At 38.6% G+C, this 24,251-nt stretch overlaps 6 protein-coding genes across 6 annotated transcripts; 2 read left to right on the top strand and 4 right to left on the bottom strand.

The window, feature by feature from the left end:
• Nucleotides 1–419: 419 nt before the first annotated feature.
• L201_000777 (uncharacterized protein) lies at nucleotides 420–8,972 on the bottom strand (the record flags this gene model as incomplete). The annotated part of the gene is made up of 14 exons (XM_066216573.1): nucleotides 420–2,118; nucleotides 2,176–2,490; nucleotides 2,544–2,678; nucleotides 2,731–2,867; nucleotides 2,940–4,031; nucleotides 4,090–4,239; nucleotides 4,305–6,594; nucleotides 6,647–6,867; nucleotides 6,926–7,160; nucleotides 7,223–7,290; nucleotides 7,348–7,477; nucleotides 7,559–7,640; nucleotides 7,704–8,718; nucleotides 8,805–8,972. 14 exons carry the CDS (start codon nucleotides 8,970–8,972, stop codon nucleotides 420–422), a joined length of 7,737 nt encoding a protein of 2,578 aa, XP_066072670.1.
• Nucleotides 8,973–9,590: 618 nt separating this feature from the next.
• On the bottom strand, nucleotides 9,591–10,965 carry L201_000776 (uncharacterized protein; the record flags this gene model as incomplete). The annotated part of the gene is made up of 3 exons (XM_066216572.1): nucleotides 9,591–10,141; nucleotides 10,215–10,332; nucleotides 10,654–10,965. The coding sequence occupies 3 exons, from the start codon at nucleotides 10,963–10,965 to the stop codon at nucleotides 9,591–9,593; spliced, it is 981 nt and encodes a 326-aa protein (XP_066072669.1).
• Nucleotides 10,966–11,539: 574 nt separating this feature from the next.
• On the bottom strand, nucleotides 11,540–15,333 carry L201_000775 (uncharacterized protein; the record flags this gene model as incomplete). The annotated part of the gene is made up of 8 exons (XM_066216571.1): nucleotides 11,540–11,914; nucleotides 11,995–13,148; nucleotides 13,209–13,404; nucleotides 13,466–13,684; nucleotides 13,733–14,500; nucleotides 14,561–14,709; nucleotides 14,782–14,919; nucleotides 14,991–15,333. 8 exons carry the CDS (start codon nucleotides 15,331–15,333, stop codon nucleotides 11,540–11,542), a joined length of 3,342 nt encoding a protein of 1,113 aa, XP_066072668.1.
• A 2,061-nt stretch (nucleotides 15,334–17,394) lies between these two features.
• L201_000774 (uncharacterized protein) lies at nucleotides 17,395–19,069 on the top strand (the record flags this gene model as incomplete). Its single annotated transcript, XM_066216570.1, has 2 exons — nucleotides 17,395–17,576; nucleotides 17,755–19,069. The coding sequence occupies 2 exons, from the start codon at nucleotides 17,395–17,397 to the stop codon at nucleotides 19,067–19,069; spliced, it is 1,497 nt and encodes a 498-aa protein (XP_066072667.1).
• Nucleotides 19,070–19,589: 520 nt separating this feature from the next.
• Nucleotides 19,590–22,130, top strand: L201_000773 (uncharacterized protein; the record flags this gene model as incomplete). The annotated part of the gene is made up of 11 exons (XM_066216569.1): nucleotides 19,590–19,596; nucleotides 19,656–19,767; nucleotides 19,842–20,124; nucleotides 20,193–20,417; nucleotides 20,475–20,567; nucleotides 20,635–20,688; nucleotides 20,796–21,423; nucleotides 21,498–21,562; nucleotides 21,633–21,869; nucleotides 21,945–21,992; nucleotides 22,071–22,130. The coding sequence occupies 11 exons, from the start codon at nucleotides 19,590–19,592 to the stop codon at nucleotides 22,128–22,130; spliced, it is 1,812 nt and encodes a 603-aa protein (XP_066072666.1).
• Nucleotides 22,131–22,207: 77 nt separating this feature from the next.
• Nucleotides 22,208–24,159, bottom strand: L201_000772 (uncharacterized protein; the record flags this gene model as incomplete). The annotated part of the gene is made up of 6 exons (XM_066216568.1): nucleotides 22,208–22,944; nucleotides 23,053–23,166; nucleotides 23,245–23,415; nucleotides 23,487–23,603; nucleotides 23,698–23,797; nucleotides 23,890–24,159. The coding sequence occupies 6 exons, from the start codon at nucleotides 24,157–24,159 to the stop codon at nucleotides 22,208–22,210; spliced, it is 1,509 nt and encodes a 502-aa protein (XP_066072665.1).
• Between the last annotated feature and the right edge of the window lie 92 nt (nucleotides 24,160–24,251).

Genomic DNA, 24,251 nt, shown 5'->3' with positions numbered 1-24,251 from the left:
CAGCTGAAACGTTTTGGCGGGAATTTAATGCTGCCACGTGGTTGAAATCAGTATGACGTCTCTGGAAGCTTCTACTAGTACACTAGCTAGTATGAACGATTATTATGGAGTGATACAGTCATATAGACGCTTATTGATTTGGTTGTATGCAAAATATTACATACAGTATATGTACTTCCTCAAATCACGTTAGAGAATAAGATATGCACTGATTCATACAAAACATCAAGGAAAAGAAAGAGAACGTATGGAAATATACGAAATAAGATACCACCCGAAAAGACTAATTAATTTACTTTCTACAAACGCTTAACAACAACTAAACTACAAATGGTACAAAAAATGGGAAAACACATTATGGAAATGGATTGCGCGAAAGTAATAAAGAGGGATTTGAGCTTGACCTGTGATTTGATTTATCAATCACTATCAATTTCAATAGGTTCATCTTGAGTATTACTAAAACTTTGGTTTTTACCAATCATTGATTTTGCCTTTTTTGGACTAATTTGAATTACAACATCCACCTTATCATTCTCAGTATCGTTACTATGAATATTATCTTGATCATCTTCATTAGATTCTAAATCTATTTCAGTAATATTTGTTCTACTAGAAGAAGCAATGGCATTATTATCACTGGTACTTGTTCTATTCGCTTCAGTAGTAGTGTTTGTTGTTGTTGTTGTTGTAGAAGATCGTATAAATGTTGATTTTGCTTTTGGATCATAAGGTTCAGTAGGGACAATCTCGTAATCAGGTTTGGATTTTAATTCACTTGAACGTTGATTAAAAATAGTTTGATCAATTGTATCTAAAGCTAATAATCTATGTATATGAACTTTTTTATTTTGACCATATCTTCTAATTCTACCTATAGCTTGAGTTTCAACTGCTCTATAATTTAATAAAGAATTTGTAAATAATGGACCTAAAAATATAACATGATTTGCTATAGTTAAATTTGATCCTGCTGCTGATGCATCATTAACTTTCAATAACAAAACTCTATCTTCATCATCAGACTCGTCATCAGACTCGTCATCAGACTCGTCATCTGAAGAAGAAGAAGAAGATTTTCTTTGTTGTTGGAATCTATCTAAAGTATTTGCTCTTGATTTGACAGCACCGCTTAAAGTTACATGTTTTATATTACCACTTCGTAAAGCTTCAGAAACTTTACCTGTTAAATCTTCCCATTGTAAAAAAACCAAAATCTTCTCTTTTTTTGGTATAGATTTAATTAAATCAACTAATTTTTGTAATTTTGCACCAAATCTACCTGAAGATAATTCGCCTTCAATACCTAATGATTTAACTTTAACTATGTTTGTATGTCTGACTGCCGAATGACAATTCACACCTTTGACACATCTCTGTTCATCAGCTGATTTTATCATACATTCAAGACATGCGACATGTCCACAGCATGACAAAACTGCCATATCAATTTCAGGATTGGATGATGGTTTATGTCCACATTCAGATGCTTCTAAAACTGCTTTAGCTTCCCTTCCATTACGTTGTAATTTTCTAATAACTTCAAAGAATCTTAATGATCTGACTCTGGCTACTAACTCTTTAGATAACTTTCTTAAGAGATGACTTTGTTCACGTAATTGCCATTTTACATCATCTACTTTACCACCTTTCTCTATCGTGGCTGCTTTGCCGTTAACAGGTTCATTGGGGATAACACCATCTTTAATACCACACTTGGCCATAACTTGAATCAATCGTTCAGCAGCTTCGGAATCTCCTTGATGCTTGCTGAGATCGCTGGAATCCGCCACCCACTCTTGGAAATATTTCTTGTCAGTGTCACTTTTACCAAATCCACCCTTCTTCCTGATCCAGCCAAGTAAGGCGACAGCTTCGTTGATCGATCTAGCAAGATCTTCTTCACAACCTATCAATTGAGTACTTCTCGTACCGGATATATATTCACATGCCTGTTGTGCTGTTTTAGGATCTCGCTCCTTGTCTGTAAGATCAAGAGTAAAATGACAGCATCGTTTGAGTAATGCTTCTTCAGCTGTTTTAGAATCGACCAAAGCTTCTTCAAGTCTTGCGTTTCGATCACCTACTGTGACATCTTTGAATTTGGTTTCTCGTCGACTATTTTGATTGGATTGTCAGTGACTGTTTCAACAGCGACTGTCCTTTAACACTTACACTTGCAACTCCAGAGCCTGTAAATGATGCTCTAATTCCAGATAGACAGCGCCTTCAGAAGCAGGAAGTTTTATGTTGTGAACATGTTCGACCGTAGGGATATCATCGATTTCAGCTATGTTCTGTCTTACAAAGACATTCAAGAACTCTTGTGCTAGATCATCTCGCCTTCTGTGCCATGCCTGAGAATGGATTTCTCTAAAAGCGTGGAACTTTTCAGCTTGAGTTTGCTCCTTTGCTCTAGCTTTTCGTGCTTGAGCTGTGCCTTCTGCATCGTCAGGTGTGCCGAGATGGATACCCATAAAAGCAGCAATACTATATACCATTGTTAGCGTTATCAATGACTTCAGGGTATATTGACAGCTCACCTTCGAATAGCAGGGAAATCGCTGACTGGTGGAGTACCTGATAGAACCCATTTGTAGCATGAAGAAAGTCGTAAAAGAGCGGCTAGTGCTTTGTTATCAAGATATGTAAACTCGTCGGCGATGACTCGTCGGAATCTGAAATAGTCAATATCAGCTAAACAGAGATTGTATTTATGAGCTAACTTACCTGAACATATGCATGACAGGACAAGACAATAATTTGTAGTTATCTTTGACATGTTGATTGGCGAAAGATTCAGTTGATTTAGCAGTTCTGAAAGTTGGTATAGGAACAGAAGCTAATTCGTCTTCATCCTCTTCCTCCTACGTAATTCACAGGATCCCATGTTTGTCAGCTGAATTTGAAGCAAATCTATCATCTATCAGTCAACTCACACTTTCTTCATCTTCTGAAGCTTCCCATTTTTCGATATCTTCAACAGATTTTTTGGTCTTTTTCTTATTTGATGATGATTCACCATCATATTTATCTCTATATGCTTTACCTTTCATTCTTTTGCCATATTCAGCAGTTTTATGAGCTTCTTTTTTCTTTTCTGATTCCCTTTTCATGCTGGTTTGATTTTCTTTCATTTTTTCAACTAATTCTTCTGCTCCTTCTTCAAGTAGAGTTTTAACTTGTGATTGAAGTCCAATCATTGAAGACTCGAATCTATCTTGGAAGAATCTACCACCATTTTTATCATTCAACCATTCTTCAGGTTGGGAAGATAGATATTCGAATCTTTCCCAGTATGTTTCAGATTCAAATACTTCAGAAGCCATTACTATGATATCAGCTTTTGATAAATCAGATATTGATCTATTTTGCAAATCTTTCATATTTTGAATGACTATTGTTCGGAACGATTTTCCTGTAAATCTTGATATTTCACTAGGCCATTGTTTACTCAAATGTCCAGGAACAATGATTAAGGTAGCTTTCAGATCTATTAATCCTTCAGGAGCCGGTTCAGGTGCAGGTAGATTTTTAGTTTCAGCAATAAGAGCTAAAGAAATAATGGTTTTACCATAACCAACTTGATCTGCTATAACACCTCCACGGATCATGACAGGTCGTTCAGCTTTTCCTTCAGCTCTCCAGCCTAAAGTAGGTAAAGCCGCTTCTGATATTTCCTCTTCGATGAAAGTGTGTGTTTTACCTGTAGCAGCTTCTTGCTCTTTCATCCACCATAATGACCTAAGCTGTTCTACTCTCAATGGAAGCTTGAATCCTTCCGGTTGTGCATGTTCTGGATCTCGCTTGTTACTGGGGAGAATGAATACTCTAGGTGGTTCTGGTACATCGGCTACTTGACCCGGTGTCAGTTTCCAAGAAAGTTTGATCTGACCTTTATTTGTGTTGATGGGAAGTCTGGAAAGGGCACGATGAGCAAGAGAAACGATATTGAGACCAATTCGGAAAGAACCGATATCGTTATCGAGACGTAATTGCACAACAAAAGGAGCAGGACGATTTTTGAGAGCCTAAAGTTCATCATTCGACATCAGCTTAGCTACATAAGTCCTCTATATTTCAACTTACATGTTCATAACGACCAGCTTCAAGCTTGTCTTCAAAGGCAATAATGGTAGCTTTGGTCTTTCCACCGTTTTTGTTTGGTTTTCCTGCTTTTTTGATCCAATGGATTTTTGGTGCTCTAGGCGCACATCTTTCACAAGCGGTACCCTCAGCCTATGTCAAATGGTTAGCTTCCTATATCAACACTAAATGATTTCCAGGAGATGCGGATTACTTACATCGACATCAGCTAGTGGAGTCCATTTACTCAATTTATCCAATGGAGGTAATCTTTCCGTTATCCAGGCTAAATTTGAGAATGTTGCATTACCTTGATGCAGTAAATCAATTTCACCCCAGGTATTAGGTCTCCACATTGATTCTGAATGTGTTGGATCCAAAGGTACTCTACAAGATAATAAAGCTGAAGCATGCGTACAACCATCATTAGTTAGATTAACTGAAACTGAATCGGCTGAAGATGGAATTGCAAAAGTTGCCGTATCTCTTTTAATCCCATCAGAAGAATCTTGATCTTGTCTTGTTACTACAGCGATATCATTTCCTCCGACAGAAGTTAAATGAGCTTCCTCACATACAACCCATCCACCTCGTATATCAAGTCTAACAGTTTGTTGAGCTTTAGAATTTTCTCTCCATTTAGATTCTAAAACAGCTATTACAGCTCTTTCAGTACCGTAATCTAATCTTTCAGTTGATGTTGAGAAAACATAAGAGTCATTTTCTGAATCACCACATCTATCAGGATCAAGGAAGAAATATAATTGTGCTAATCCTTTATCGGCAGGATCAGATTCTTTTCTATGTAATGATGACATTGCTAAACCGCATTTAGGCAATAAAGTGTAAGTACCGGATAATCTACGGTCTAGAGCTGCTTCAGCTTCTTCAGGAAGAACAACCTCAAGTTGAGACCATCGTTTTGTTTGCTCTAATCCACCTTGAAGACCTAAAGATGCTTGCCAACTTGGAACAAGTTCACCTTGTCCATTGACGTCAACTTTGAAAGATTGTCTTGAAGGTACACATAACTCCCAAGGACCGCATAACACATCTTGACCATTGATATCGAATCGTAATCGAGCAACAGGGTGAAGAAGTAATGCTCGAAGCCGACTGTTATTGGGTTCAGTGGCTGGAGCTTTGATTTTCAATCGCCATTCAGGAGTTTGACCCTGTAAGAATAGATCCAAAGTAGCGTTGGGCGCCTCGTATACAGCTGTCCAAGTATATTGTCGTTTCAAATATTTAAATCTGAATTCTGCATTTTCAACTCCTGCAATGACAGCTTTACTCCACAAGTTCCAATCTTTGTCGTCGACAGTTCCTTTACCGAGCTTCCTGGCTTTTTCCCTGACGCTTGATAAAGAGGCAATTGAAAGACCAGCTATCTGAACTCTCATGGGTAATAATTCTTTGAATCGTTGCTCGAATTCTGCCGGTTCGACTCTGATATTCTGACAAGCTACATACTGATGGTCGGGTCTACCACCACAAGCTTTGCACGCTCGATATCCGCATGCAGTACATTCTTCAATAGGTGAGGCAGTACCAGTCTGGCCTTCACATTGGCAATGTCTTGAACTTCTTTCAGCCAGATCGAGGATTTCCGTAAGATTGGCTTTAGCGACTTTGGCTAGATCCAAATCATGTCTTTCAAGGTTCTCTTCTCCGATAATTCGTTTAGATACTAAATCATCATTCATAGCTTCTTCTTCTTCTATCTTTGCTGCATCTTCAACAGCGTTCTTACCAGCAGTAATTTTCTCGACTGCGATCTTCAAGGCCGAAAGCATAGACGCGCCAACGACCGTGGTAGTCATTGCATTTCCAGCAAGATCTGCGAGTTGATCTTCATTTTCACTAGTCAAGAGTAATTCTCTAACGGGAATACCTTGAAGCGCGAGGGCCTCTCTACCAGTCACTGGACCACCTCGTGTTGTCACCCATGGAATCATGTTTGGTGTTAGACACTGAGCGAGAGCGGTTCTGTTTGAACCAGCTTGTCTATCCACATTCTGACTGACATTCCAAATACAGGCTTTGAAACCAGAATCAGATCCTTCTTTAGCCATACGTAGGGTCAAGATTTCGAGTAGATCTAAAACTCTTTCTGTTTGCGCTAACAACCAATCATTCCAAGTCCAATCTAAACCTTTACATACACCAGCTTCTTTCCATGATGTAAGAGGTCGAAGAATACCAAGAAGTTCATCTTGCCTGGCACGATGATGTCGAGATTCACATCGAGCCCAATCGGTCGCTTTTCGTTGATTACCATCTTTTTGTTCTTTGGCTGAAGCGAGATCAAGACGAGCTCGATGAATGTTGGAATCATCGGTATCAAGTAAGAAAGCTTCGAAAGGAGATGACCATGGTCGCTTGAGATCTTTGACTATATGAACCCATTTATCGGCCAAATGTGAGGTATCATTCTTTTTGCAAGGCGTGGCAAAGAGGTACACTCGCGTACGTGTATGAGGGATGTAGTATTCTTTGGTATCAAGTCTGAAGTTATGATCAGCATATAGTTTAGGTTCACTCCTCGAAGCTGGCTTACCGAGTGAACTGAGCATCGTAATCAATTTGGGCAAAGTAACCGACGACTTTATCCCATGGAGCATTGCATACATTCTCCAGGATAACGATTGGTGGCTGATGCTTTTTGACCCATTGAAGCATTCCTCTGAAAGTTCTTCCGGATTCACCATTAGCTTCAATGTCCTGTTGAACATTGTTCAGATTGGAATAATCAACACAACTTGTTCCTGCGATGAGCATCTGCATGCAACACGATTAGCTGACCGTTGGCAGAGCGGCTTCTAGAAAATGCACTTACATCGACGTTTCCGGGAACTTCAACCAATGACCCATACGCTGTGTGCGCTTTTTTCTTGCCTAATTCCGTCACATCTCGGAACAAGATTGGAGGTGCAAAATTTCGCTCGATATAGGCTTGTTTGAACGGTTCAATTTCGCAGGAGAAAACATGATCGAAGGAGAGAGTCAACCCATGTTGGGCTTTGATAGCTTTGGCGATCATATTGAGGGCCAGAAGAGGAGATTCAGTACCACTAAATGGCATGTCAGCTGACTATCCTATGTGCAAGTCATTCTCAAGAGCGATCATACTCACGAGCACATAGTAGCAACTCTTAGTTTTCTACCATTCAGCCTCTTCACCAGCTGCACGATATCAGGCATCTATAGACGCTCGTCAGCCACATTGATCACGAATGGTACTATGAAGAGCTCGCTTACTCTTGAAACCAAGTGGTCGAACATAACTTCGATATCATTGATAGGAGGTAAATCTTCACTCATATTCCTGACAGCTTTACTGATCTCCATTTTCTGGCCAAGTGGTTTGATACCAGTTCTGAATCCCTTACTATAATGTTTCGTTGTGAGAATCAGCCTCATATTCGACATTCCCAAGTGTTGCGAGTGAAATGGTCATATGAGCACTTACAGAATCACAGGAGGTTTCTTTGGAGCTTTGAGCTTGACTCCCCAACTTCCAACCTTTCTAACTGTCGATTTTGGTACTTGCTCTATAAAAATCATACAGGTGCTTTAGCTTCCTTACATCAACGATACAGGCTACTATTACTCACCTTCTTCAGAATCATCCCCTTCTTCGTTCTCTTCTGCAGGATCACTACCTGCATCAGATCCAAAATTGCCATCTTCTTCATCACTCTGAGCCGCCTCATCACCATCTTCGTCATCCATGACAAAATCACTTCCTGCATCATCAGAAGATGATTGCTGATCCTCCTCATCGGGATCTATAGCTTTTCTTCTCTTTGCAGGTGGTTCTTTCATACTTTTACTTAATCTCGCTGCAGCCTTACTTGTAAATTTCTCTTTCATAGATTGTCCCCTGGAAGTAGATCTTCGACTAGTTGGTGTAAAAGTATCCATTTCGATATCTGATGATGTGGTATCAGGTGTGGGTAATATGTTTTCTTTGTCTTTAGATGGAGTTGTTTTGGCTTTGAAAGTTGATTTAGGTGTATCAAGTATTTCGAAAAACCCTTTTATGCCTAAAGCAGGATTTGGCTTGAATTTGTCTTTTTCTTTCTCTTGCGATCCTGATTGTGTCTGTACAGGTTTTTGTTTATTCCTCTCATTTTCGTTGGAATTTGTCAGTTTTGTTGAAGATGTCGAGTTATCCATCTTCGTCTTGGAGAAAGAAGCAATATTACTTGCGGATCGTGAAGGCGAAGATGTGAATTCATTTAATTTCGTTTTTGACGAAGAAGCCAATTTATCTGATAAAGGAGTGATTTTAGCTGGTGAAGAGGGGGGTTTTGTCGTCTTCGTTGACGAAGATTGTATTGGTGGTAGTGGTTGAGGGATAATCAATTCTGAGCCTGGTTTTTTGGGATTTTCATTATAAAATTTCACTACAGGTGGATCATCATTTTCAAATTGTGAAGCTTGTGTCCAAGATCTATCATTTTTACTATACCCTGTCCAATGAATTAGATATTCTAATTGTTTTTTACCACGAAATTTTATATATCTTGAATCTACTATATATTCAACTTCATATTCTTCTTCTTCCAATTGATCACTTTCATCTTCTGAAGCTGGGGTAACTGAAGGTGTTTCTGAAAGTTCAATCTAACAAAACGGGGAGGAAATCAGCTAATATCCTCTTGTTTGCGCTTAATGAAAAAAAGTCGAGTAGATGTATTTTTATAGCTCACTCTCTTTCTTTTTGTACCATTTGCCTGATTAGTCTTGACAGGTTCAGCCTGTTGGTCATCTTCATCACTATCGATAGTGAGATCAACATCGTAAGAGATCTTCTTTTGAGACGCTGACCTTCTGAGACTAGCTCGCGCAGGACTAGCGACTGGTGAAGCAATAGCCATGTTGACTGATGTTTATAGGTCGCGTGGACCGACAATATCCTAAGTTGCAATAGCTAGATGTACAACAAAGAGAAGATCAAATGAGTGATATGTAGAAGTGAGACAGCAAATTGATGTATGTAATCATGTGAGATAGGAGGGTTGAGTGACAAGTGTAACAATGTAATGTTCTGAAATTCATAATCAAAAATCGCGTCAACCCATCTCATAGCATACCATACCATACCTCACACCGTACAACCACTTTCCAACTGATGGACGCGTCGTAGTTAATTGTAATGTTCCGGACCAATTCGCGTTATACCCCTGATTACAAATAACAATGATATCTTGTTTAGCCATTTCATCAACCTCGTGGTTGAAAATTAGGGCTATTGTAGTTAGTGAAAAGCATCCAGTAAGATAGCAACAGACATGATTCACAGTATGCATTTTTGGTTTGAGCTATATTTGAGTCGTGCTATAAAACAGATAAGAATCGTTATAAAGAGAACAACATGTGAAAATCAAGCTATGTATTATACGTTGCATTTCATTATGATATCAAGGGATGAGTTACCGTATCTCAACCTTCCAGCCAAACGATAAAGGCTTCTTAACCTACGAGCTATTTTCTTCCTACCATGGAGCATCAAATCTACCATCATCAATTGCACCACCTTTATCTTTACCACCTAATTCACCACCCATCTTTCTTTTTGTTTTTGATTTTCTTCCTCCGAGTGATTTATAATTTTCTCTTGCTTGTAATTTCTTTTCTGAACTTGATAATCCACCATCTGAATCTTCATTTTGCCATTTTGATGCATTACCTGAACCTAAACCTTTATATCCACCACCACCACCACCACCGTTTGGTGTTGAATAACCTGATGTATGTAAACTTGAAATATCAACTCTTCTATGATCAATTTCAGGTTCAGCTGTAGGATCAGTACGTTTAAATGTAACTTTGAAAATATTTCTCCAATCTTTTTTAGATTCAATTTTTGTCCATACAGGTTGTGATGATGTAGGTAAAGGTGGTTGTGGTAATGATGATAATCTAGGTGATTTATCATATGGATCAAAAAATTCAATTTCCTTGTCTACTTTACGTGTTTTACCTCCAGGTGTATCAGGTAATAGTAACTTCGGTAACACAAGTGCCCGATTTTGTAAAAACCAAACTATGATCGTTGGAAGAGTAAGCATTCAGCATTCATGTTATGAATCCATGTTAAACAGCTCAAATACACATACCGTAGTTTAAGGTTGATGATTTGTGCCATCGTTTGCATACTCGATCACATCTTGCTAGAGCTCTGACATCCAACTGGATGAATATCCTTACAGATATGTGTGTAGGTAATGTTCGAAGCTATGTAAAATCAGACAGAAGATGATAAGTAGGCGCACAATTGAGCATGGCTACTCCCCCACCTCTATTATCGTATTTTCCCTCCTTATGTATTACCCTCTGAACTATCTCTCTTCCTAATTTACTTCGCCATCCTATCATACTACTAACAGCTCACACTGCCCTTCGGCTCTGTCCCATTAAGAGTCTTGAAATCTGAGCTCTCACATACGACTCTTGAATATTCCCAACACATTCTCAAACACATAGTGTCTCAAACACATAATCCATAAAAAATGCCTCTTTACAACATCATACTAGAGTATACAACACACCACTCACAGGATCTTTTGTATTTTTCCCACCTAAAGAACTAGGTAATCTACCACCTAATTGTAAACCAGCTTTTGTAGATGTTGCAGTAGGTGTAGAAGGTCTTGTACCTTTACCTACAGCTATTAATTCTTCTTCATCTGTAAAATCTCCACCTTGACTTTCATTTTCATTTTCGGAATAATTATCATCAGTTTCTTGATCATGATGTGATAATGATCCAGGTGATGAAGGTGCTTTAGGTGTATGTGATTGATTATGAAGTTGTTGAGATACATGTAAATTCTGTAATGCTGTATGTAATAAAGAAGATGTAGACATCTTGGATTAAATAAAATGGTATTTAGTTTTGTTTTCAAGCTTCTTTAGTTGTCTCCAAATGTGAATTTGTTGTTGCGAGGTCACAAAATATGTCCTAGACGTTATTGTATATTAGATGATACTAGTATAAAAAAATAGATCAAATGTAGACCAACAAGAAGTAGTGGATTTTAGAATAATGTAAGCTATCTTTTGTATGATGGGAATTTAGGTTGAAAACCCGGTTAAAAGGCTCCGATGACATCATACCAAATTATATATCGTATGGAGGCAGAAATCCTTTCATTAAGAGTAACATTCCTTAAATGTGGCTAAGAAATCTATCTGTATTCAAACTCAACTGGTCTTGTTTCTGCATCGCTCGCTCTGGCAAGCATAGTGGTCGACAGAGAGAACTGTAGTAAGATGCATCAAACAGCCCCACGCTAATTGTATGGCTTACTTATCGAAGCTTACACAAACAAACATTATACAAGATATACCGTATCCTCCTTCTGAGAAGATCATACTCTAAATGGCGTTACCATGATATATTTCGTCGACCATGAACGAACACCTATTCCTCGTTGAGTCTCTACTCTGCACCACCAAGTTTCATGAGGGCTTTTAAAGATTTAGCTACACCGAAACTTGCAGAAGCAATTTGTTGTCTTGTTGATTTCTCGAATCCACCGCCCCCTCCTCCTGCAGTACTATTTTGCTGTGAAGCTAATTCTTGAGCTTCAGATAATTTATTGGTATTTGTAACTAAATCTTTTAATAAATCATTACCTTCAGGTCTTAATGAATTTGGTAAAGCATTAGTTGAGACTGCGACAATTGATGATGCAATCGCAATCACTTCAGATAAATGTTCGTTCAATGCTGAAGGTGATGAATTTGTTCGAATTGCTGCCAAGAGATTCTGAATAGAATTCACTAAAGCTGATGATTGTGTATTAAGATATGGCTAAAAAGGAATTCAAATAGGATAAAGATCAATCAGCTTCACTTTTGCATCATACAAATGCTAATTTGCCTGAAACTCACCTTTAAGTCTTCCCATTCTCTAGCATCATCAACCCCGTTATCCTGGCGATCTTCCTCGTCTAAATGATTTTCGTTGATTTCTTCTACATTTTCTTCTCTTCCGAACCCTGCAGATGCAGTATACTGTTGTTGTGGATTTCCACTACTTTGAGTATGGAAAGAATTCATACTTTCTCTACCATTTTCAGTATTACCTGAAATTGGTCCAGCATTCATACCAAAGCTCGATCCTGTTCTAGGTTCAACCAACGTTCTATGACCTTGACTTGGACCGTTTGGATCAGACAGCATAGAAGATTTTCTTTCTAAATCGAATGAATCAGATCTAGCGATGGATGAAGTGGACTGGAAACTATTTATTCTAAGTGCTGCCGGTGGTCGATCATTGTTTCCTGCTCCTCCTCCTCCAACTGAAAGTGGTGTTGTAGATGGTGTAAGACCGGATCCTAATCCTCCGAGGTGACTGTTTCCATTTAAACGAGATGGTTCAGTAGGTGTAGCTGTTCTTGAAGGTACACGATCATTAGACGGTTGACGTATCATCACTGGTGGATTAGGCACTGATACCGGTAAGGGACTAGATCTAGCTTGTTCAGATAATCTATCTTGACTACCATACTCCCTATCCCAATTACCATTTGCATTTCTAATATCTTTTTCTCTTTGATCACGATTTACCATATCTTTGATACTCATTGAACTTCTTCTTCTAGTCATTTCTCTATTTTGAGTAGATCTACGTATTTTTAACAGTTTGATGATTTCAACTACGTTTGTACTTAAATGTCCAGCTGCTGCATCGAGTAATGATACTGGGGATAAACCAGATGCCATAGCATGACTTCTTGCTGCTTGCATTAAAGCATGTAGTCGATTTGTCGATTCATATTTCAATGATTCTAATCGGGAAACGTCCACATCTAAATTCGGTTGAGCTTCAAATGTTTTCACATCTTCGCCAATATCCGTTATAGCTTCAACAATCGCTTTCATAGCTGGAAGAACACCAGAAGGTTGCGAAGATCTTGCTACTTGAAGTAGATTATCAATGGCATTTTGGAAAGCTGAAACACTGGTGTCGGCGATATTTCCATCTGCAGATGCGGGAAGGTGATCATCGGTAAGGGGTTTAGAAACGAACATGGTCGAGGTGGCTATGATCATGAAGGCTATCAGTGACTTTATTGTATAATGCTCAAGCTAAGCTAGCTTACCTTTGAGATTACGCAATTCTATCCTGACAGCGTCATATTTTCTCTTATACTCCTCAACTCTAGCTTCCATATCATTCATACCAACAGCATCCTGTTCTCTCTCAGACATGAGCTCATCATTCTTCATCGATAGCGCATTAAGCTCATCAACAAGAGTATGCAGTTCCATTTTTAGTTCGGAAACAGCTTCGTGAGACTGCAATCATCTATTAGCATTAAGTTCTGGGTGTAATACCAGCTTTTATAGGACAACTTGCCTCAGGCCCGATTGAATTACCCTCCATATGCGATTTCTCCTCTTCCAACCTTCTGTACTCATTTACAAGAGAATCATATCTATCCCTCCATTGGCCTATTTCTTCCTCCGCCGTTCGTGAAGCCTGATCAGCACGCTGTTTAGCAGCTTCCACAGCGTCTTTTGCCAAATCCAACTCATGCTGCAGGGACCGTAATGCTGAAGCGTGCGTAGCAGCTCGCTATAATCAGGTCAGCTCATATCGGCGGACAATAACCAAATAACTTACCTCTTTTAGACCTCTCACTTCTTCTTCCCATTCTAGCCTTCTCTCTTTTTCAGCATTTTCAGCTCTTCTAGCTTCATCTCTCTCTTTTTCAGCGTTGACAACTTTCCTATCTAAACCAGCGATTCTGAACTCGTATTCCGCTCTTAACTTTTGTTCTCTTTCTTCATCCCAACCATTCTGTGCAGCGGCTAATTTCGATTTATTCGTTACATTAGATGAAAACGATAATCTATCATAATATACTCTATCGTCCGCTGAAGCGGGTGACATCAATTCATTTTCTGCTCTAGGTGTTTTTTCTCTTTCTCTTTCGTTAAGATTTTGATCATTGTATGAGGTTCTACTTTCCCTTCCTGCGCTACTTCTACTTGCAGGTCTTGATGATGATCTGCTTATACGTTGATCAATCATTTGACTATCTCTTGCATATGGTACTTCGATTTCTTCTTCCCTTAATCTTGACTTATTAGGTACAACAACATCATTGGTAGTACCCATTGGATTCGCCTGAGGTCCTCTGCCACGCCCATCATCTAGCACTTCTCTATCTTGATCTCTACTTGGTCTCGAGCGATGACTGCTCTGCGATAATTGCCGTGAACCCTGACGTTGGTGCTGCGAACCGGAAGATACCAAACGTGCATTGAGTGCTCCGGGTGGGGGTGTAGGGTTTGTACGATCACGAAGGGATTGAGATGAGGAATTTTGGGAATAAGGTGGTCGTGTGGGTCCAGGTGCGGGTGGTGGTTCATCATATTGTCGTTCCTGCTGTAATTGGATTAGACTAACTCAGATGGCCCAATTGACACGCCAGAACAACAGACTTACCTCCTCCTCAAATTCTGGATACCTTCTTTTCAGTTCATAAAATACATCACTAGCCAAATCCTTGAATCTATTCTTGGGCAATGTAGCGAGCTTCTGTCTAGCTTGATTACGCTTGGGGTGGAAGTCCTCTCTTACAGGGAGGAATGGTACTGTAATATATCAGCAGGTAGAATCAGTACTTCGAGTCCACCTTGAAAAAGTCAAAGGTATAGCTAACTTACCATTGCCTTCCGGTTCTCCGTTATCCACCGCTTTACGTCTCATTAACTCATCATAAACATCTGTTGAAAGTTCCTGGAATTGTAGTTTGGTCAGACGAGTAAGTTTTTCCCTTGCTGATGCTCGCGAAGTTGGTGATTCTGCACGGCATGTGCTCCTATATCAGCTTCTAATGTCGGGGGTTCTTGCATTTCCAGATTCCGAGACATACCTTTCTCGATCCAAGTAGCCAGAAACTCTTTCAGAGCTTTCCAATGTACTCTAGCGATCTCTCTACTTTCAGCTCTTCTATCATTACTCCCTGCTCCACCACTATTTCCACCTCCAGGAGGCCTTAATCCACCAGCACTACTACTACTACCACCAGTCATACTTCTTGATGTTGTTCCATTGTTCACTCTGGGTTGCGGTTGGTAAGTTGATGATGAAGTCGAAACTTGTCTACTTGGTGCCCCATTAAAGGACGGTTGACCGTACTGTGAATATCCAACTGAAGATGGTGTAGAAGGTGATTGAGCAGAAGGATAAGATGGTTGTCCGAAGCGCGAAGCCATTGAAGAATTGCTGCTATATGTTATCAGTTGGAAGATGATCGTAAAGGCAGAATGGAGCTTTATATGTGTATTTGACTATCCCTTTTCTGAAAGGATATTGAATTCTAGTCTATGACGCTATTTCGAGTAGTCGTTCCAGTCGATATTTTTCTTTCTGATTTTGAATTTCCTTAATTCTTCACGCTCGTCGTTGTGATCGTGTCTATGTCGTACAAAGATAACTGAATGCGGATGCGTGAATTATTCGATATAAGTGACTGAAGAGATAAGGATTGATTGGAATTGAAAAAAGTGAAACTTGAGAGTATAGGCGCACGGTCCTCCTCGCGGTACGGATTGTAACGTGTTTTATTGAAAACCCTTATTGTTTGTTCCTCGATTACACTTGAGACGACGAGCCGGAAATCGTTTCTAGCTCAGAATAATTGTAAGAAATATGGGAATTTGTGATCAAGAATTATATCTTCAAGTATACAATGATGACAGCAAGGGAGGACGATCGTTTATTGCAATGTTTTCAATGTTTGCACATTTTTAGCAAGTGGCGGATTACCTGATTTACATGATTTTAATTTTGGTTGTTTGAACGCGTCCACATGCTACCTTCTACCTTATATTAGCCAAAATTAGATCACCAAGGATTAAGACGCGTATAAGGACAAAATCAAAAGCTATAACCAGGTACTGGAAAATTTACGCAATCACAGCTCTACACCTACAATCTTTTATTCTGCATATCCATTCGCTTGGTGAACTATAATGATCATTCTCTGTTTGGAGAATTGAAGGATTGAAGAATTGGAGAATTGGAGAAACGGAGCAGAAGGTAGTGCTGTGCAAAGTTTGCCATTCTATTTGTCATGCTAACTGTCATAGCTGGAGCTGGTGTTTGGTATTTCTCGCCAAGTATAGCATCATTGTCAATGCAGCATACCGTTCGTCTACATCGATGTGTTTTGGGTTGAAATCTTTTCCTTCAGCAGCTGACTGCTCTTATGCTGTATCAGATGAGCAAATTGAAGCTGTATACAACGGTAACATCGTAGGATCTCTAGTTCTGGTTACGATCAGGCTAGCAAGCATACAGGGGTATGTGCATGGTCCCGTTCAACGGTGACTGGACCAAAGCGTTTCTTACTCGGACTATCTTAACACAATATCCATGTTGAATCCATCCATGCTAGATGTCAACAATCATGTATCGCTGTTCACTGAGGTTAATTTTCCAAACGATCCCACATGTGTGTCAAAGGAAGTTCCCTTATTAGATCTGTTGGCAATGTCATCATATTCATGCTGTGACTATACGAAATGATGCGATTCTGATGCCGAGACAATGTAAAGGGATTCCATTGAAAGGATAGTTGAGGTGAAATTAGGTGAAATGGGCGTAAATAGACGCATTTTACGATACAATTCCACTATATTTGTACGCTTGTAAGGGAATATACGGATCTGTAACATTTGTATTAGATGTGATATTTGCTATGGTACGACACAACATGAAGCTTTGACCTTGTTGACATCTCGTTTATCTCCCTCGACTATCGAACGATCAGCGCATGGTTCTGCATTGTCTATGGATCACAGAAGATGAATTACTTTATAATGGGACAGAAACTGAAAACTGCATATCTCGACATTCTTGATACTTATAGTCATACAGGACCATCTGTACAATCTGCCTTGTAGAATTCTAAAACCGATTACACTTTTTGTACCAGATATTAGTATAATAAACGCCATTTGTTCAACTATAAATACATTACTTCTTCAAGCCAAGAAATTTCACAAGGGCAATATTTCATGTAATATCACGCAACTTCAATCGAGAGACATCAAGCAAAAAGTAAAACATAAGATATCGCAATTTATTGATTTTCTTCGTGAATACTATCAAATGATTCCCAGACACCAAATAACGATATTTACAGAGTAGTCATACCACAAGAAGGAAGCATATTCAAATACCCAACACCCTCGCATAATACGTTTATGAACCGAAGCGACGATTTTATTATCGATCCTTTCATAGCACATTTCCCGAAAAATCAAGCGAAGATGATAGGGAAACCCGTTCTAACTAAGCAATCGAAGACAAGTTTAACCCCACCAGACAAACTTATCAGTAACGAAGAAGTCTCAAGAAATGGTTTCATACCTGAAAATCTGAATCGCGTGATCCCTGCAAATTCTGAAAGAGATCTCCAGGAAAATACGGAAGAGGGAATTAAATTTATATCGTAAGTTTAAATCGTATTGATCCCATTTCTAGCTTTCCTCCTTTGACGAGATGCCATTCCATTATTTCCATTCGTACTTTTTTTACTCTAAAATCTCGTAAGATCCCTCCCCGGATGTCGATCTTTTCCAAATGAACACCGTATTGAAAAGAAACTGATAATGTGTCTTTTTCCTCAGATCTACTGCTGAAAACCCATTATTGAAGCGCCGTGAATTGATTACGGTAAAACATGATTCAGGTACAAAAGAAGTTACTCAAGATTCAGGTACCGGTACAGAAAATGAAAAATCAACGCTATTCAGTAGCAATAGCGATAAAAGTAGTAGTAGTAGGGTAAGAAAGTTATCTTTGTCTAGTCTAATCAATCTACCTAAACCAACACCTATAAAGATAAAAGATTTAGTTAAAAAGTTATCAAACTCTTCCCCACCTTCTTCGACATTAAGAACGAAAAAGCAACCATCCAAATCACCTAATAATCATCCTTCTTCTCATCCTCCTTTATCCTCCTCGCCCTCTTCCCCTAATCTTCTCCAATCCGAACCCCTGATCAAATCTACAATGCCCGTTGTACCAACTATCAAATCATCATCATCAATAACAACAGTTTCACCATCTACTGGGTATCCAACTGTAAAGCAATATTGGAATAACGACATGTCCAGCTCAGACGAAGAAGACGAATGTGTAAAGGTTGAAATGAAGCGTAGTCCAAAGAAATGCAATGTATCATTTAGCGCTTCAACATCATCATCAACACTTGTATCATTGGATGAAGAGGTTGTATATACCCCATCACATCGAAATTATCCTTCTGCACAGAAGTCATCAATTTTATGCAATCCGCGTCGACTACCATTAGGTTCACGAAATTCTTCATTTGGAGATGATCTTACATCATTACGTGAAGTTGATGAATCTCTACATGTCGACAAACCGTGTTCAGGTGTTTGGTTATGCTCAAGACCTGCAGCCGCTTCCTCTTCTTCTTTTACTTCAGCAAACAAATGCTTCTTGACACCTATGTTTACCAGTAAACCTGTGACGAAGACTATCACTAGACCAACTGTAATTAGAGCCACGTCAAGTGGTACATTACCCTCCGATTGTCTTTCAGGTCATTCCGATCGGATCTTAGAAGGAAATGTATCTTCACCATCATTATCTTCAACAAAGAAGCCCGCTAGAACACCTTTACTTAGATGTCCAATGTCGAACACTACTACTACACAGTCCAATATAAAATCTAAATCGTTACCGAATTCCCCAATTGAAAAGCCTTCATCAGGTCAACTCCAATCTGTCAACATATCAGAGTCCATTCAACCTAAAAATATGTATAAATATGGGAATAGCGGGATCAGACACTCTTCAACGGAAAATTTGATTAACCAGAAGACGACTAAACCCATATCCTCTTTGAACAGCAGTAATTCGATTGGAAACTGGAGGAAAAAGGCTTTACAAGTTGGCAAGAGTATATTGGTTTAAGGGGAATTTCTGATGTCAGACGAGATTGTACTGCTGTTTTGCGCGGAATCATACTTCAAACGGTTGTCATATTAGTTTTCTGTGTATTTTTGGGCTATCGTTGTATATATTGTAAATATCTCTACCTTTAGATCTAGAGGTGACTCTGTCGTTGCATGCCAAAGCAGATATAATACAAATGACTCGTTATGAACATTGATGACCTGATATTTAAAACATGTTCGCAACAGTAAGAGACTGTGATGATCTCGGGCGGGTTGAAGTGTAGCGTAAAGCTTGCATTATAGATGTTTGAGTTGCTTCACATATCCTCTCAAGCTCGTCCACAGCTGTCTATGGTCTGTGTATGGTATAAAGGGGGTTTATCCGGAATTTAACCGAGCAGATGATGTTCTCGTTGATTTAGTTACGACGCGTTTGATCTTGAACTTTGGTATAGATAAATTTCTTATTCTCCTTTCTACTGTACCAATTCAATCCTCTTTTTGATTATCTTGATGCTTGTATATTTTGATCAGCCATGCAAGGTGAGTATTCCGAGCGAGATATCAATCAGTTCAGCTTGTTTACTGATATCTTATTACAGGCGATGTAGTCATAATCAGCGATACCGAAGACGTTTCAGATGAAGAAATTGCGTTTGTAGGTATAACGCAAACTCAACCTAAACCTAGAATATCTCAGGCTGGTCCTTCAAAGTGAGCATTATATAAATCCAAGCTCATCAGCTCTGCACAAAGCGACTAAACGTTGATCAATCACATCTGCACAGGTCGAACTCTGTACCGATATTCATTGATTCCGATGATGAAGACATCGAGACATTGGAAGATGATCAAGACATTTTCTCGTTTCTTACTAATTCAGTAACAGCCTCCAGCTCTACTACTACTGCTTCTTCGAATGGCAACTCGAAAATTCAGAATGTCAAAAAAGATAAGAAAGGTAAAAGCAAAGCAGTGGATGATTATGAAAATATCGGTGTAAACGATATGATGGATACAGCAGATTTGATAAGAGAATTTGAGAAATTTGAGAATAGTATATTGTCAAAGGTATGTCCTTTCCAGTCGAATTTGGTTAGCCAAGTCAAGAGCAAATACTGATACCTCAACTTGTGCAGATTGACTCATATGCAAGCCTGGATACTTCAACGCTCAAAACACAGAATACAACCATAACGGATATCGACGTTGAAGTGAAAGAGAAAGCGGACAAAATGAAGAAACCCAAGAAACGTAAAAGCACAAATCCAAATGATGAAACTCAAACCAATTCTACGAATACAACGGCGAATGCGCCTACAAAGAAACGCCAGAAATCCACTGAAGAGATTGACAGTACATTAGTGAGATAACACAGTCCTCACGTCATGTATATTGACTGATTATTCCGCTTCTATCAGAACGACCCGAAGACCAAGTTGACAAAAGAGGAGAGAGAAGCTTTGAAAGCTAAAGAAAAGGCCGAGAAGCAATTACAGAGAGATACGTTAAAGGTATGTCGCACATATGATAATAGCTGATCGGGACCGGTAAGATGATTGAGCTGAACCACATTTCTAGGCTGCTAAAGAAGCTGAAAAGTCGTATCAGAAAAAGCTGACAGAGGTGAACAAGGTGAGCTTACAATATCCATCGCCTAGCCCCATCACTCTTCCCGCCCTCCGCGTATTATTTTTTCACAAGAGGATGACCTAACTTACTAACAACTTGCAATGATATAGCTACGAATAAGCAAAAACGATACAGTCCGAGAGATACATTTATATCTATCTCATGATTTATCATTACCGAATTCACCTATATCAGGCTCATTACCTGAAATCAAAACTAGAATTACCGATAATTTCTCTGAGCTACACTTTTTGTCTGAAGATCAATCACCCATAAATGGTGTAATAAAATTCAAGAGACACTTGAAAGCTAGATGGGATTCAGATAAAAAACAATTTATACCTTTAGATAATCCAATTTGGATTTGGGAATCAACTATATTAATGGTAATTAACGCTGAAGAAATTATAGACAAGATATCACATTCACAATCAAATCAAGGGGAAGATAATATAAACGAGTTATCCTTGTGGATATCAGATATAAAATTGACTTTAGGCTTAAATTCTGCTACAGATCAATTGATTATCATGATTAAAGGTTTAAATAAATATTATAGTAAATCAAAATCTTTAGCAAATAAAGAATTTACTGCTGCGGCTAGAGCAGGATTGAATGGTTCTTCAACTTCATCAAATCAACCAGGGAACAAGTCTATAGGTGTAAGACCGGATAAAGAAACCATAGAAATGGCTTTAGTACAATTACAAGTCAAAGAAAGGTGTTTCCTAGTCCATGGTGAGCGTTTACTCGATGTTGTTAGCTGATTTGCAAACCATCTATACTCGGCTGATATTGGGTCGCTGTCGCAGTCGAGAAAACTGAAGATATAGAAGATTGGGTATATAATATCGCTGCTGATGTAGCTATACGACCTGTAAGTCTTCAACATTCTGTTTGAGTCGTGATCAAATAACTAATCGATTTTCATTTGATACACCTTTTAGTATAAACTTATATCAAAATCACATCTCAACTTTTGTCCTACGGATGGTATAAAGAAAGCTTCCAATCCTACGGAAACTTTTGAATTGATGTTGCAAGAAGTTCAAGGTATAACACCAAGTGCATCAATGGGAATTTCGAGTGAATATTCAACTTTTAGAGAATTAATGGAATCTTTTGAAAAAGCCGAAAGAAGAGGTGGAATTGAAAAGGCTGAAATCATGTTACAGGATTGTGAGGTATGTGATCTTGGCTCCATCAGCTTCATACTGTTCCCTAAGGAGAAGCTGATAGTACTTTATGTTATGCAATAGATCAAAACGTTAAGAAACGGTACAGCCAATGGACGGAAATTGAACAAGGTGAGTTGTTATGCATCTAGCTTAATGTAATGCTATTTAGTACAATTTATTGACTGTTACAACATATAAAATTGATAGGCGTTGGCAAAAAGAGTGTATAATGTATTCAGAGGGGAAGATAGTCTTGCTTTAGCTTAATATTATCTATCAACACTTTACCACGACCATAACGTATCCATACCTCTTATAACGTCTTGATATCCCAGTTCATATTTTCATTTCCTGCTTCTAGCAAATTTACCAGCTTCACCTGTCCTACTTCCCCTACCTAATCCACTACTACCGCCTTTTTTTGTATTACCCCATTGTCTTATAGGGACGTTTACACCTTTCGCACGTAATTTGTTATCCCTTTCATCCAATCTTTGTCTTTTATTAGCCTTTTTCTGTTGATTTAATGATAAATTTGAGAAAGATGATTTATCTGAATTTATATTCGCATGTCCAGAAGAGCTGGAAGAAGCTTGTGAGGTGGCGGCGAGATACTGTTTGACAATTTCAGAAACTTGATGATTCAAATCACTTGATTGCGATGACGATGATGCTGATAGCGTGGCAGATGTTGTTTGATCTGGGGAAATGTGCGTTGTAATAGACGGCAATACGCATTCTTGAGCGTCCTTATTTTGAGGTGTTTTCTCCCTCTCGACAAATTCAAGTGCTCCTCTATCGTTCTCCTCAGTCATATCATTTATAGGTGAGATGTTAGCTTGACTGCCAGCCTGAACGTCTTTTGCAACCTTGTTAGGTATCGTTAGATCATCCAAAGTAAATTCACCTAATTTACCTTCCCTAAAAGCCCTGATTATAAAAGCTGATGCTGCTTCATGATCTTTTTCACCACCTTTTTTCAATGCACCTAACCTTTCTGATAGAGAATCAAGTAGAGTTGATAGATCATCTGTAGGTTGAAAATCTTTGGGTAAAGGTAGAAGTGATAAATATGTTTTATCTATGCATGAGCAAGTGGGCAAGTGGAAAAACACTCAGCATGCGCCTTTTACTTTATATGGAGTATTCACTCTCAATGAAAAAATCCTGAGTCTGAATGAATACTTACGTTTATTCGGATCGTCATCGAGTAAATGAGATTCAGATATTAACCTCTTGTTCATTTTCCATAATAGATAATCTACCATAGCATCTTGTTCAAACAATGATTCCTTTATACCAGCTGATAAAGAGCAATGAAAGACAGGAAGCATAAGTATTACATCGATAACAGTCATTCCACGAATATACTATTACTCACCAGTGAGAGCTAATTTTAATCCTTTTTCTGCACCATCTTCACCTCTACCTAAATAAGGTACCATAACTCCAGGTGTATCGTAAACATATACACTTGGATCTTCATATATCCTAACTGTACCAGTTAATTTACGTGTTATACCTGCTTCTGCACCTGTACGAAATACTTTTCCTGAATGATGATAAGATGAAAATTATATTAAATTCTTGTCACAGATCAAACTGAAGAACAGAAGAACTTGCCTTTTCTGAGACCGACTCGCCGTAGAGCATTTAATAAAGATGATTTTCCGACATTCGGCATACCAATTACCAGAACTCTTAAATCAGGTATTGTTTCTGCGTTATCTTTCGCTATACCTATGATATCGAAAACGCACCTTTTTAGCTCAATATGGCAGACTTTTAACTTTATAGCTGTGACCCTCAGCTGATTTTTTGACTTTGCACTCACGCACAGCATGTTTCAGCACTTCTCTAACATCTCTATCGGATCTGGTATCGGCGAACATGACCTTTTGTCCTGCATGTTCCAAAAAGGCCTTCTTGAGTGGCTATAGGTATCGATTATATACGTATCAAGAATCAGTACTAAGTACGCTCAGCCAGATAGCCATGGTGCATCTGTTCGGTTGGCTCGACTAACCTCTTCATATCTTTTTTCACCCAAATCTCTTTTAGTATAAACCACCAACTTTTCTCTTTCCTTATTTTTACCCTTTCTCATTTTGTTTAAAAGTTGATCAAAAGTTGAGTTTATACTTGTTAAAGGTAATCTTGAATCTCTAGCTTCAATAACTAAATCAATATTTTCTAATAATGTTGGTAATTCCCTTAAAGATCTTGACATGTGTCCTGCAAACCATGATGGTATTTTAGCTGGATAAGGAAACGAAGATCTAATGATAAATGACATTTTGATTTTTGTATATAATTTTCAAAGCAGCTACCAAGTCATACTATCTTCACCGTTGTATCTCCGTGTATAGCTCAACCAATGCAGTAATA

Source organism: Kwoniella dendrophila, chromosome 1 (assembly GCF_036810415.1).
Source record: "Kwoniella dendrophila CBS 6074 chromosome 1, complete sequence".
Lineage (NCBI taxonomy): Eukaryota > Fungi > Basidiomycota > Tremellomycetes > Tremellales > Cryptococcaceae > Kwoniella > Kwoniella dendrophila.
The sequence above is the reverse complement of the archived record's forward strand: the minus strand, read 5'-3'. Positions and strand labels throughout refer to the sequence as shown.